Here is a 12,533-nt window from a genome sequence, read left to right on the forward strand (position 1 = left end):
AAAAAAAAATTATTGTCTTTAATTGTATGTATCTTCTCAACTTCATGTTATACAGGGATATCCGCGCTAGATCAGTAGCCCACAATATATTCAAACCAGAATCTATTTCACACACATGAAACCGCAGCCTTCTCGAGCTCTCTCACAAGCCCTTTTCAGGGCCTGTTCCTCAGTATCCGTCCATTTGACAGTCAGTTCGTCCCATGGCTTCTTAGCATTGAACTCTTCCCGGAAGCGCTTGTGCATGGCCTGTAGCCGACTGACCTCGCGCGGGTCGCCAGTACCCGAGTACACAATAAACAAAGTACACGGTGGAAGAGACTCATAGACACGTTGGATATGAGAGACTGTACGAGATACTGTATCGATGAGACTCTTCTCGGGAATCTCTGAGGGGGCGGACGTAGGAGGGCCAGTCGGTGTGGTTTCTTCGGGGGGAGGTACAAGTGTCGTGGACTCATTCGCGTTATTGGGGTCTGGCATACGATTACACCAGCCTCGATACATTTCCAGCTCTCGCATCCGTGCCCAGGTAAAATCTACTCCTCCACCTGGAACCGAAGCGTTGCTGTCATCTCCGTTTACAACAGATGATATTCCTTTCACAACATCCTCGTCATCGCTGCACCCGATTGCGACGGTCGCCTGCGATCCGAATCCTCGCTCGGGGCTTCCCCAGTCAACCACGGCTCCAGTACGGCCTTCCCCTGTCGGGTTTGATTTGCCTGACCGTGTAGAACGTGCCAGGCGCTTGAAAATGCTTTCATTCTGGGCATCACTTGTTCCCCAACGCTCGCCCTTCTCACACTTTTGTTTCACCAGCTCAAGCACGGCGCGAGCATCTTCGATGGAGTCATGACCAGTCTGGCCCTTTTGAATTTCCTTCCCGAGATACTTCTGAGTAAGCCACTTCAGGCTACACTTAAGAGGTGGCCCACGAGGGTGTGGATAAATGAATGTAGTGTCGACAATAAACGGGTGAGTGAGTTTGAGAGCGTTTAAATCCGAATTCAGTGAATGGCCGACCAGTATAGTGTGCGGAGTTAGGATAGTGAGGAGTTTCTGCTGGATATCGGCCAGGGTAGTCGTGACAGGATCCAGCATTTCTTTAGTAATCCCTGAAAACCGGGTAAGGTAGTCAATGACCGGTAACTGCGGCTTCACGAGCTCATCTAGTACAACTTCGCCGTCCCAGCCGACCAAGCTTATACGCGTGAGCTCGGATTTTCCGCCTTCCGTTATGCACATCTCACAGTCGAGGGCTAGTATATTACGCCCTGCTGTCATGCTTCCCTGTTGGACCTCGGCCTCGGGAACATCACCTTCCTCCAAGTTTGCGACATGGGTATCGACCCACCCGGCCCCAGCATCCTGGCCAGCTCGTTTGCGGCTTTGCATCAAATCAGACTTCTCATTGTCTGTTGTGAAGAGTGCCGGATGCAGAGCATACTCATTTTCACGGAGATCCTCGAGAGAACTGATGAATGTCGTTATCGGAGTCCGCTTGGGAACGAAACTCTTATCCATCCGTGCCTGTTTGGGGCCCTTCTTTTGATTATCCTCCTTGTTCTTGGGAAGAGCAGACAACAAAATTGCTTGAAGCGGCGAATGAACCTTGTTATACTTCGAATCCCCGGGAGCTCGAACCGGCCAAACATGAGGAAACATGTCTGCCAGCGGCTGTAATGAATCGGGAAGTTCATCGCGTGACAAAGGGCGCGGGTTAAACCGATGAGATCGGTCTTCAAGAGGCAGCCCTTGCTTCCAACGATTAAACTCGGCCGTTTTAGGATCCTCTTCTTGCCCCTCAGCACCTGCAGTGTCATTCTGATTCGTTTGCGAGCCTGACACATCCTCCGCAGGTGGCTGCAACGGAACTGTCCCATCAAACATGCCAATCTCTAGACCCGGCACCATCAATGCTACGACCTTCCTAACATGGCCGGAGTGCTTGATGGAAATCCACTGCGGTGCGATGCCGTCCGCGAAACAGTAAAGCAAGAGGCCCTGCAAGTCTGCGATCCGAATAGAAGATTGTAGCCGCCCATCGATGTAGGTAAGAACTGGATATTTCGTCTTCTCTCCGTCCACCCGCTTCTTCTTCGAGGGTCTCTGTGCCGGCGTATCGATCTTGTCCTTTGTTGTATTTTCCGACTGCATAGCTGTAGGAGGTTCATTTTCCTCGGAAGGGTTGGAGCCACGGAGGAGAGACAATGTTTGCGCTACGCCGAAGCCATTATTGGCATTTGACGTGTCATTGACTGGGGGTTCGTCGTCTGAGTAACCGGCCTCCGTGCGCTTGCGCTTCTTCATCCCTGCCATGTTGTGACCGCTAGCGGGGAAGGGATATCGATTTTCAATGTTCGTTGCGAGCAGGCCTATTATCCAGAAGCTCTAATCAACGATGTCGTTCCTTTTGGTAAAGTTTTAGATTACCTTGGCCAAATAATGGCCTGGACTATGGTCGGTCTTTTAAAGCTTAATAAACTCCCGGATCGGATTTATCAATCGACTTTTTGCATCACGTGCTGATAGTATATCGCTATGCATTGATGACTCAGACTAGAAATCATGCAGTTATGCATTGTTGTATGTGTTTAATCGACTAGATGACATTCTTTAACTAATCAGTACTTGTACTCATAAAGAAAGTCAGTGAACGACAGATTCTTATGCTGATTGGCGTTTTCTTCAAAGCTATAGATATTTAGCTGAATTAACTTGCACTGCAAACCAGTAAGTTTCGACGAACTCAGAAGTATCTTTAATAACCCAATATATCCGCGTGTAGTAAACATTGCAATCTAGTTAAGATCCTGTAACTATATAGCTGTAGTTTCCCCGTGAATTCTACCGGTTTTTGTAGCCTTCATCGCATTGGAGGCAGTAACATAGGATACTCCCATTACATAAGGCAGAGTGTAGCCTAATAACCAACCATTTGATGATAATCATAAAGGAAGACCAGCCAGTCTTGATAATAATAATAATTGGTGGTTTGTCTTAAGGATATGCCCTTGGAACGCTGGATAGGTGGGTGCCATTGTAATGGGTATAGCGAGATACCCCGGGAAGATTAATCAATATTGGCCTTACTACCTACTAGGACACACGATGTCTATATATCTAAAGTACTTGTAAGAGGACGCGTAAAGGTTTCGAAATATTAAGGTTGATCTCCGTAACTACTACCTAGGAAGCAGTACGATTACTAAAAGTATATACAACTAAGCCTTTGGATCAATTCCGGAACGTTGAAAGTATGGCAACCATCTCGGTAGTACCGGTTCCACAAGCAATTACGCCTTGAATAGCTTATTATTTAACGTGATCGGTCTATTCCGTAGAGCCAGAAGAATAGTATAAAGACGCTGGGGGCGGAAGTGCTGGACCTGCGCCAAACACTGTGTTGCTCTTAAGGGTTGTCTCCCCGCTGGTTAGGCATCCGGTACCCACTCACCCACTCTACGTAACGCTAACCCTAATTCGAGAGATTACTGAACATCCCGAGTCCGCAAATTTCAGAATATCCATTGGTCTATGGGTTATTGACTTTGGCTAGTTACATTATGGCTATCTACGTTGGATGGATTGATTGATTGCCTCTTAATTTACGAAGGCCCGACGGGCCATGAAGCGTTCGTAGAAAACTTGATCAGTAATCAAACCTCTAGTAATCCATTGGTGAACCAATGGTGTTTATTAATCACCATATTTCAAGTCAGGAATGCTAAAATGCACAAATAGTGTATAGACGTGCCGATGGAATCAATCCTGCTCCAAATGGCTTTTACGAATCAGGCATTTAAGCGGCCTGATGGCTTACTGTGCCACAGGATTATATATGTTGCGGTTGGTATACTACAGAAAGTCGATTCAGTATCATGGCCATTTTCCCAAGCAGCTTCCTCACATCAGCGGGCCGCATGGTGCCACCACCAGGCGTGATGCCAAGTCCCCCATCTAGCTCACTCCAAAGTATCTCGATCTGTCGATCGGACAGTAAGCCCACTGTGTCATCTTCACGCTCGCTGATGCCTAGTGCCCACTCCATTGTTTCCAGGAGATGGATGACGCCGTTGAAGAAGAGAATGCCCTGCATGCATGGGGTATCTAGGGGCAACCCTCCAAATATAATACCTGGGATAGGGGCGATGGGGTCAGTGGAGAATCGCTCGATGCGCGTAGAGAAGTGCTCAAGAAATAACCCGTAGACCGAAATCAGCTGCGTGAAGATGCTTATGATGGTTAAAGCGAGTGGAGTTAATACTGGCTGTAATACTGCAGAGAAGAAGGGTGGAGTAGAGGTTGAGTTAGAATCGAGGATATTATCCAAGTAGGGTTGCAATTGCACCGTCATCGACTCCGGGTAGAGGCTTCCTGGTTTCTGCGAGGTAGACGGTAGCTCATGGCATTGCCTGCTGTTAAGAAGCCGCATCAGTAATTGCACAAAGTCTTGTGATGCCTTGAGCGTGAACACAGCCAATGTGTAGTTGTCGATAAATAACGGGCTATTTTGATAGATAAGGCTATTAAAGTCTAGGCTCGTTTTGTTTATTTCGGCAGCCGCGACACGAACGTGCAATTCGACGTTGATCTTAGAAAGCTTGGCTAGAGTGTCTGAAGTCTCGATGTTGTCTACTGCCCCTTCGAGTCCCGGTATCACAGGAGTCGCCGAGACGTAGGGGATTCTGTTAGCGGCCTTGTCGAGTGAGCGAGCATGTGTAGTTGCGAAGCCGAAGGTCGAGTCGAAGTTAGCCAAGGGAAAGCCATCATTAATAATGTTTGTAAAGTTCCATGTAAGCGTGTTCTGGTGGATTTGAACTATTCCAACTGTTGGCCAAGCCGGTGGGGGAATGAATGCATTGGGCGCCGCTGTTATCAACATTGGTGTTGGAGTTGACAGGTTTGTCGGAGAGGTCATGCTGCTCCTCCATCCGAGTCCATGTTCGGTATTCATGAAAGGTGGAAACACTTGAGTTGTGCCTAGTGCGTTTCGCGCAATCTGCTGCTTCTGTCGATTGAGCCGTCGGTGCAACGGTTGTTTGATGATTGAGCTGGACTTAGAACTTGGAATCTTAGAAACATCTTTGCGGGAATCTGTCCTTTGTTTCGGTCTGCCGACTTTCCTCTGCTGCCCGGGAGTACATTCTACACGAAGAATCGTACAACGTGCGCATTTCGGATCGGTTTGTCGTATGCGTTGGCATTTTGCTTTTTGCCTCCTGCAGAGCTCACAGGAAAAGCGTGTCTGTGACGGATGAATGTGGTCGAGAGCCATACTACTCTAATAAGGAGGGTTCGCGATACCGAGGGTTACCGAGATGGCGCGGATGGAGAAGAGAGGCTGGGAGAGGCGACGCCGGGGGGAAGGGGCGCGTTTAATGCTCCGCGGAGGGTTTTTGAAACTAGTAGTTAAGGGCCCAAGCCTAATTGTGAAGCTTATAAATCAGAAAGTGTCCCGACCAATTACTTAGTGCCTGGTATTTATAGCATTGAAATTAAGTTAGAGCGATCCACGGTGACCCATGATTCCAACGCTACAAATCCATACTGGGGTGATATCTGATGTTTAATAATCATTCCGTTCAGCCATGTACGGTACTAGGTATATCCCTAGTTTGGGTTCGGGACACCAGCCGATGGGGTATGAGACTGACTTGGCCATTGGCTACGTAGTACTGAGAAAGTCGTCTTTACTGACTTATCCGGAGGGTTCATGGGAAGAAATTGGGTACTGTTTCGTTTACCTTCCGACTAAGGAGGGTTTCCCCCATATTGTTACCCAGGTAGCCAGGCTACGATAGTGCACGCAATGAGATCTAGAACGAGTAATGAAACGTAAGCTAGGCGATTGATGAGCTCTGTTCAGTTAATTGGTATATATATATAAGTACACATACATCTATCAAGTCTCCCAACCGTGTTAAGTCTCTTTCGCACCGCGAAACTCCGTTTCTTTAATCATATTTTCTCGATCTTCGAAATGAACCCCAGTTCATCAACTAGCGACACAAGGCGCACCATCGCTGGCGAATCAAAAGATACCGACGACGAGACAGAAAAGGAATCCATTCAACATGTCCAGTCGACATGGCACATGGCACCCGAGTTGCACAAAATGAGAGAACGAGACGAAGCCGGTGGAGAGAAGCCACGAAAGCTGGGCGTCGCCTGGCAAAACCTCACTGTCAAAGGCGTTGGCGGTAATGCCACATTCAAGGAAAACGTTGTCTCCCAGCTTTTCCCCTTCCACAAGGGTAGCAATGATGCCCAACTGAAGACAATCATTCAAGATTCATACGGATGTGTTAAGCCAGGAGAGATGTTGCTCGTGCTGGGACGCCCCGGGGCTGGCTGCACGACATTGCTGAGCGTACTTGCCAATAATCGACTAGGCTACGAGGAAGTCACTGGAGATGTTAGCTATGGTAATATGTCCGCCGTGGAAGCCCAACAGTACCAGGGCCATATCATCATGAACTCAGAGGAGGAAATTTTCTTCCCTACCTTAACTGTCGAAGATACCATCAGCTTCGCCGCTCGCATGAAGGTTCCCTATCAACTGCCACCTGGAATCACGACTCATGAAGAATATGTTCTGTTCTATAAAGACTTTCTCCTTCGATCTGTCGGAATATCTCATACCAAACGAACAAAGGTCGGAGACGCTTTCATCAGAGGTGTCTCAGGAGGCGAGAGGAAACGGGTGTCTATTCTTGAATGCCTAACTACTCGTGCGAGTGTATTCTGCTGGGATAATTCCACAAGAGGCCTCGATGCTAGTACAGCACTCGAGTGGATTAAGGCAATCAGAGTAATGACCGATGTCCTCGGCCTTACTACTCTGGTCACACTCTATCAGGCAGGTAACGGCATCTATGAGCATTTCGATAAGGTCCTCGTTCTCGATGAGGGAAAGCAAATATTCTACGGACCGCGGAAAGATGCGGTCCCATTCATGGAGGGCCTGGGTTTTATGCGAGACCCAGGTTCCAACCAAGGAGATTTCCTGACGGGTGTAACAGTTCCTACCGAGCGCCGTATTGCCCCTGGATATGAAGACAAGTTCGCACATACCGCCGATGAGATCCTCACTGCATACGAGCGATCGGAAGTCAAAATGGGAATGCTGGAAGAGTGCCAAATCTACCCAAATAGCAAGGAAGCCGCTGAAAACACAGCTACCTTTAAGGAAATGGTGTCTCGTGAGAAGCACAGGGGCGCATCCAAGAAGTCTCCTGTCACTGCTGATTTCATCACCCAGGTCAAGGCCGCCATCCTCAGAGAGTACCAGCTCAAACGGGGCGATAAGGCGACGCTATTTATGAAACAAGGCGCTACACTCATTCAAGCTCTCCTCGGTGGCTCTCTATTCTATTCTGCTCCTAACAACTCGACCGGCCTTTTCCTAAAGGGTGGTGCTTTGTTCTTCTCCATTCTATACAATGCTCTTATAGCTCTATCAGAGGTTACCGACTCATTCACTGGCAGACCTGTTTTAGCAAAGCACCGCTCCTTTGCCCTGTACCACCCAGCGGCTATTTGTATTGCCCAAATAGTCGCAGACTTTCCTATACTTCTATTCCAAGTAACACATTTTGGTCTTGTTCTGTATTTCATGGTTGGTCTGAAGACCTCGGCTGGGGCCTTTTTCACTTACTTATTCACTAACTTTGTCACTGCGATGTCCATGACGGCCTTTTTCCGACTCGTTGGCGCCGCATTCCCTACCTTTGACGCTGCGACAAAGGTCTCCGGCCTTTCGATTGTAGCGTTATTTGTTTACATGGGATATATGATTATCAAGCCCCTGATGCATCCGTGGTTTGTGTGGATCTTTTGGATCAACCCCATGGCATATGCTTTCGAAGCTCTTCTTGGAAATGAATTTCACGACCAGAATATACCGTGCTATGGCCCCAACCTTATTCCCAGTGGCCCCGGCTACATTGATGGGGAAGGTGGCCAATCGTGTGCTGGTGTTGTTGGCGCAGCACCCGGTGCAGCGAGCCTTACAGGCGATGATTATCTTGCAACCATGTCATTCAGCCATGGCCACATATGGCGCAACGTCGGCATAATTTGCGCCTGGTGGGTGCTCTATGTCGGGCTCACCATTATCTTTACCTCTAGGTGGAAATCGCTTGGAGAAGGTAGCCGCAGGCTCCTTATTCCTCGTGAGCAACAGCACAGATCGAGGCATCTTTTGCAGTCCGGTGACGAGGAAGCGCGAGATGGGAAGTCCACTGTCAACTCCAGGTCTGATACATCAACAGAAAATATTGGTGATAATCTTCTCCGTAATAAAGCAATCTTTACCTGGAAAGATTTGACATATACTGTTAAAACCCCTGACGGTGATCGCATCCTTCTTGATAACGTCCAAGGTTATGTCAAACCGGGTATGCTTGGGGCTCTAATGGGCACATCTGGTGCTGGCAAGACGACACTACTTGACGTTCTCGCACAACGCAAAACTTCAGGTACTATCCATGGATCTATTCTAGTTGATGGTCGGCCTCTTCCGATCTCATTCCAACGTTCAGCCGGTTATGTTGAACAGTTAGATATTCATGAACCTTTAGCGACTGTCCGTGAGGCTCTTGAATTCTCAGCTCTCCTACGCCAGTCTCGCGATACACCCACTGAAGAAAAATTACGATATGTCGATACAATCGTTGACTTGCTAGAACTGAATGACCTTGAACATACGCTTATTGGTTCCCCAGGAACTGGTCTCTCAGTGGAACAACGCAAGCGGCTTACTATTGCTGTTGAATTGGTAGCAAAACCAAGTATCCTGATCTTCCTCGATGAGCCCACGTCAGGATTAGATGGTCAGTCTGCCTATAATACTGTTCGTTTTCTTCGCAAACTTGCAGAAGCTGGACAAGCCGTCTTGGTGACGATACATCAACCATCAGCTCAATTATTTACGCAATTTGATAAGCTACTGTTGTTAACTGCAGGTGGCAAAACAGTATATTTCGGAGCTATCGGCCAGAATGCGAGCACCGTTAAGGAGTACTTCGGCCGCTATGGATCCCCTTGCCCTCCTGAGGCTAATCCCGCTGAGCACATGATAGATGTTGTTTCAGGGAAAGGCGAGGGTCAAGATTGGAACCAGATCTGGTTGCAGTCACCAGAGCATAGAAAGCTCTCCGAAGAACTGGATAACATGGTTGCAGAGGCTCTCGACCGAACCACAACAGTTAATGATGACCAGTATGAGTTTGCGGCTTCACTGTGGACACAAACTAAGCTTGTGACGCATCGCATGAATATCTCACTCTTCCGCAACACCGAATACCTCAACAACAAATTCGCCATGCATATAAGTCTAGCACTGTTGAACGGCTTTACTTTCTGGATGATTGGAGACTCACTTACAGACCTACAGCAGAATCTCTTTACTGTGTTTAATTTTATTTTTGTGGCGCCAGGGGTCATTTCCCAACTCCAACCTCTTTTCATTGACCGTCGAGATATCTTTGAGGCACGCGAGAAGAAGAGCAAAATGTATCACTGGGCTCCTTTTGTCACAGGCCTGATAGTCTCCGAGTTTCCCTACTTGCTTGTTTGCGCATTGCTATATTATGTCTGCTGGTACTTTACTGTCGGCCTTCCTACCTCACCATATCACGCTGGCAGTGTCTTTTTTGTTGTGGTAATATCCTCCAGTCTATCTTCCAACGACGCCCAACCCTTTATTTAGACACGAGCTAACATTTGTCTCAGGTAATGTACGAGTGCCTCTACACAGCAATTGGGCAAATGATTGCCGCCTATACCCCCAATGCCGTATTTGCATCCCTTGTCAACCCTCTCGTGATCACGACTCTAGTCTCGTTCTGCGGTGTTATGATCCCATACAGCCAAATCGAGCCATTCTGGAGATACTGGTACGTTATCTGCTATTTTATGTTGTATGATGACCCACCATACTTGAGCAGTGATCTAACAATGGCCTTTAAAACATAGGATGTACTATATCGACCCCTTCAACTACCTGATGAGTTCCCTGCTCGTATTTACCACGTGGGATAAGCCCGTTCATTGCACACCACATGAACTGGCCGTATTTGATCCGGCTCCCAATCAAACCTGTGGTGAGTACCTCGATGTGTATCAACGCAGCAGCATAGGGATGGCTGCGAACCTCCTTAATCCACATGCCACTGCAGCTTGTCACGTCTGCCAATATACTGAGGGTGGAGATTACCTTCGCACACTGAACCTCGCAGAAGGGTATTTTGGCTGGAGGAATGCCGGTATTGTTGTTGTGTTTGTGATTGGTATCTATGGACTAGTGTTCCTCATGATGAAACTCCGGACTAAGGCTACCAAGAAGGCTGAGTCTTAGAATAGGCAGATGATCAGAACGAAAATTATTAATAGTCTACTAGTTAGTACCTATAGCCAGTGGATGTTTCATCAGTGGATTGATCTGGGACCAGTTCAACAAAGGGTGGTGAGGACTACTACCTAACAAAGATCATCATTAATTCCTTCCCAATGGGGGGTGAAAAGGGCAATACCAAAGGAAGTATACTTGTGTCAAGTTGTGACTTATTGTCAGCTATACTAAAATGATGCGGTACATTGCATTGTAAAACTGATCTTTGTGTGATCAATCTCGATCTTTAAATTATTGTCAAATTCTTGCTCCTCATGGATAGTACCCTGAGGGCTTAATGGTAGGCCAAAGTTACGAAGCATATATGGAGATAGGTGCCAAATTAAGTTGAATATGTGCACGAGATCTCCATCCTTTTCATCCCCTCTAGAGCTGCGCGGTAACCTCAACAGCAAGAGCAGACGAGATATTGAGATATGCCGAAGCGTCATATGTCGTTAATGTACGGGTATAATGACCCAGTATTATGTTTTTTTTTCTACATATACCAATGAATACCCAGTTCTGGGCAAATGCCGTGGGTTATTCAATATCCAGACGCTATCGAACCTCTGTTTCATGGAGGCAGCCCATGCAAGACGATATTGGGTTAAGTTGGTTTATGCCTCCCAGTCACAGCTCAAATATCTCTAGAAGGAATGTGCAATACCAAGCCACATTATCCATAGCTGCAGCATATGGGATAGTTGGTCATCGACTGTGCTCTGGTACAAGCAAGTACTGCTAACAAGAGTCCCTTCGTAGGTCGACAGAAAGCTGGATTTTTTGATACGGAGTATTGCTTTCCGATCATACTCGTTCTATGTATTGGAGACTGATTCTATGCAAACCTCCAGTTTCATATGAAAGAGGCGTTATACCGAGCAAAATACGAATACATGGAATAGAATCCATATACTTCGAGAAGTAACCAGAGAACAGAAAAAGACGAAGAAAGATAGGGCAGCAACCCGACTAAACCCGACCGAGGCCAAAACGATGGTGTCATCGGAAGCGAGCCCCACCGGAGCCAAACAGAAGGCGAGTCATCCCAAACGCCGGCAGATTTTCGATCTGATAAGCGGCCAAAATTTCGCCTCACTCCGATCTTCCCTCTTTCCTTCTCCTCACTACTTACTATAAACCAGGTGAAGCGCATCGCAAGTTTCTACTTTTCGTTTCGCCACTTCCATCTCATCTCAAAACACCCACAGATTCAAACGAAACTCGTCACCAAATTACAATTCCCCGAGATTTCCACTCCCAACCCACAGCCAGAGCCAACGCCAAAGGCCCGCCCCCAAACCCCGCAGAAAGAGAGGAGTCAAAGCAAAGAATCAAAAAGTCAAGATGTCAACCCTAATTGAAATTCCCTCCGAGGAAGAATTCGCCTCTCACATCAAATCCCTGCCCCCGACAACCCTATCGATTCTCTACTTCCACGCCCCTTGGGCCGCGCCCTGCGCGCAAATGCGCGCTGTGCTCTCCGCCCTCGCATCTCAATACCCCGCCACAACACCCCCAACAACCTCCTTCATCAGCATCAACGCCGAAGAACTCCCCGACATTTCCGAAGACTACGACGTCACTGCCGTCCCCTTCGTAGTCCTTACCCGCAACGGCGAAGTCCTCGAATCCATCTCCGGCAGCGAAGCCACCCGCGTCCGTGACGCCGTCGAACGCCACGCCGGCTCAAAAGCCTCCACCGGCACGTCCGCCACAATCCCCCCGCCGTTGGCCGCTGTGCCCCGCGAGACGGGCCCCACGACGGCTACACAGCCGCCGGCCGGTGCTGCGAACGGGGATGCGCTAACGCAGGAGCAGTCGAAGGAGGCGCTATTTGCGCGACTCGCGGAGCTGGTGAAGGCGGCGCCGGTGATGCTGTTTATGAAAGGGACGCCGAGTGCGCCGCAGTGTGGGTTCAGTAAGCAGCTTGTGGCGATTCTGCGTGAGAGAAGTGTTAAGTATGGGTTCTTTAATATCTTGGCCGATGAGGATGTGAGGCAGGGGTTGAAGGAGTTTGCGGAGTGGCCTACGTTCCCGCAATTGTGGGTTAGTGGGGAATTGGTTGGAGGTTTGGATATTGTGAGTTCTTCTTTCTTTCTTTCTTTCTCTTTTTTTTTTTTTTTTCCCC

General features: G+C 48.1%; 4 protein-coding genes across 4 annotated transcripts; 2 read left to right on the top strand and 2 right to left on the bottom strand.

Annotated features, from left to right (window-relative positions):
* Position 1: 1 nt before the first annotated feature.
* On the bottom strand, positions 2 to 2,447 carry BDV27DRAFT_62997 (RNA exonuclease). The gene has a single exon (XM_032077149.1). It carries the CDS (start codon positions 2,320 to 2,322, stop codon positions 103 to 105), a length of 2,220 nt encoding a protein of 739 aa, XP_031921934.1. The 5' UTR covers positions 2,323 to 2,447; the 3' UTR covers positions 2 to 102.
* A 1,250-nt stretch (positions 2,448 to 3,697) lies between these two features.
* Positions 3,698 to 5,325, bottom strand: BDV27DRAFT_137038 (Zn(II)2Cys6 transcription factor domain-containing protein). Its single transcript, XM_032068907.1, has one exon. The coding sequence runs from the start codon at positions 5,279 to 5,281 to the stop codon at positions 3,839 to 3,841; it is 1,443 nt and encodes a 480-aa protein (XP_031921935.1). The 5' UTR covers positions 5,282 to 5,325; the 3' UTR covers positions 3,698 to 3,838.
* A 661-nt stretch (positions 5,326 to 5,986) lies between these two features.
* On the top strand, positions 5,987 to 10,366 carry BDV27DRAFT_169139 (ABC-2 type transporter-domain-containing protein; the record flags this gene model as incomplete). The annotated part of the gene is made up of 3 exons (XM_032074956.1): positions 5,987 to 9,670; positions 9,742 to 9,905; positions 9,985 to 10,366. 3 exons carry the CDS (start codon positions 5,987 to 5,989, stop codon positions 10,364 to 10,366), a joined length of 4,230 nt encoding a protein of 1,409 aa, XP_031921936.1.
* Positions 10,367 to 11,545: 1,179 nt separating this feature from the next.
* BDV27DRAFT_137039 (PICOT family protein) lies at positions 11,546 to 12,486 on the top strand (the record flags this gene model as incomplete). Its single annotated transcript, XM_032068908.1, has 1 exon — positions 11,546 to 12,486. A coding segment is annotated over exon 1 (737 nt), but the record flags the coding sequence as incomplete, so codon positions are not given.
* Positions 12,487 to 12,533: the final 47 nt, after the last annotated feature.

Source organism: Aspergillus caelatus, assembly GCF_009193585.1.
Source record: "Aspergillus caelatus strain CBS 763.97 unplaced genomic scaffold BDV27scaffold_302, whole genome shotgun sequence".
Classification (NCBI taxonomy): Eukaryota; Fungi; Ascomycota; class Eurotiomycetes; order Eurotiales; family Aspergillaceae; genus Aspergillus; species Aspergillus caelatus.

What these genes read in the sequence shown, in the direction of transcription:
- BDV27DRAFT_62997 (XM_032077149.1), bottom strand. Translation starts at nt 2,322, where the DNA reads ATGGCAGGGATGAAGAAGCGCAAGCGCACGGAGGCCGGTTACTCAGAC.
- BDV27DRAFT_137038 (XM_032068907.1), bottom strand. Translation starts at nt 5,281, where the DNA reads ATGGCTCTCGACCACATTCATCCGTCACAGACACGCTTTTCCTGTGAG.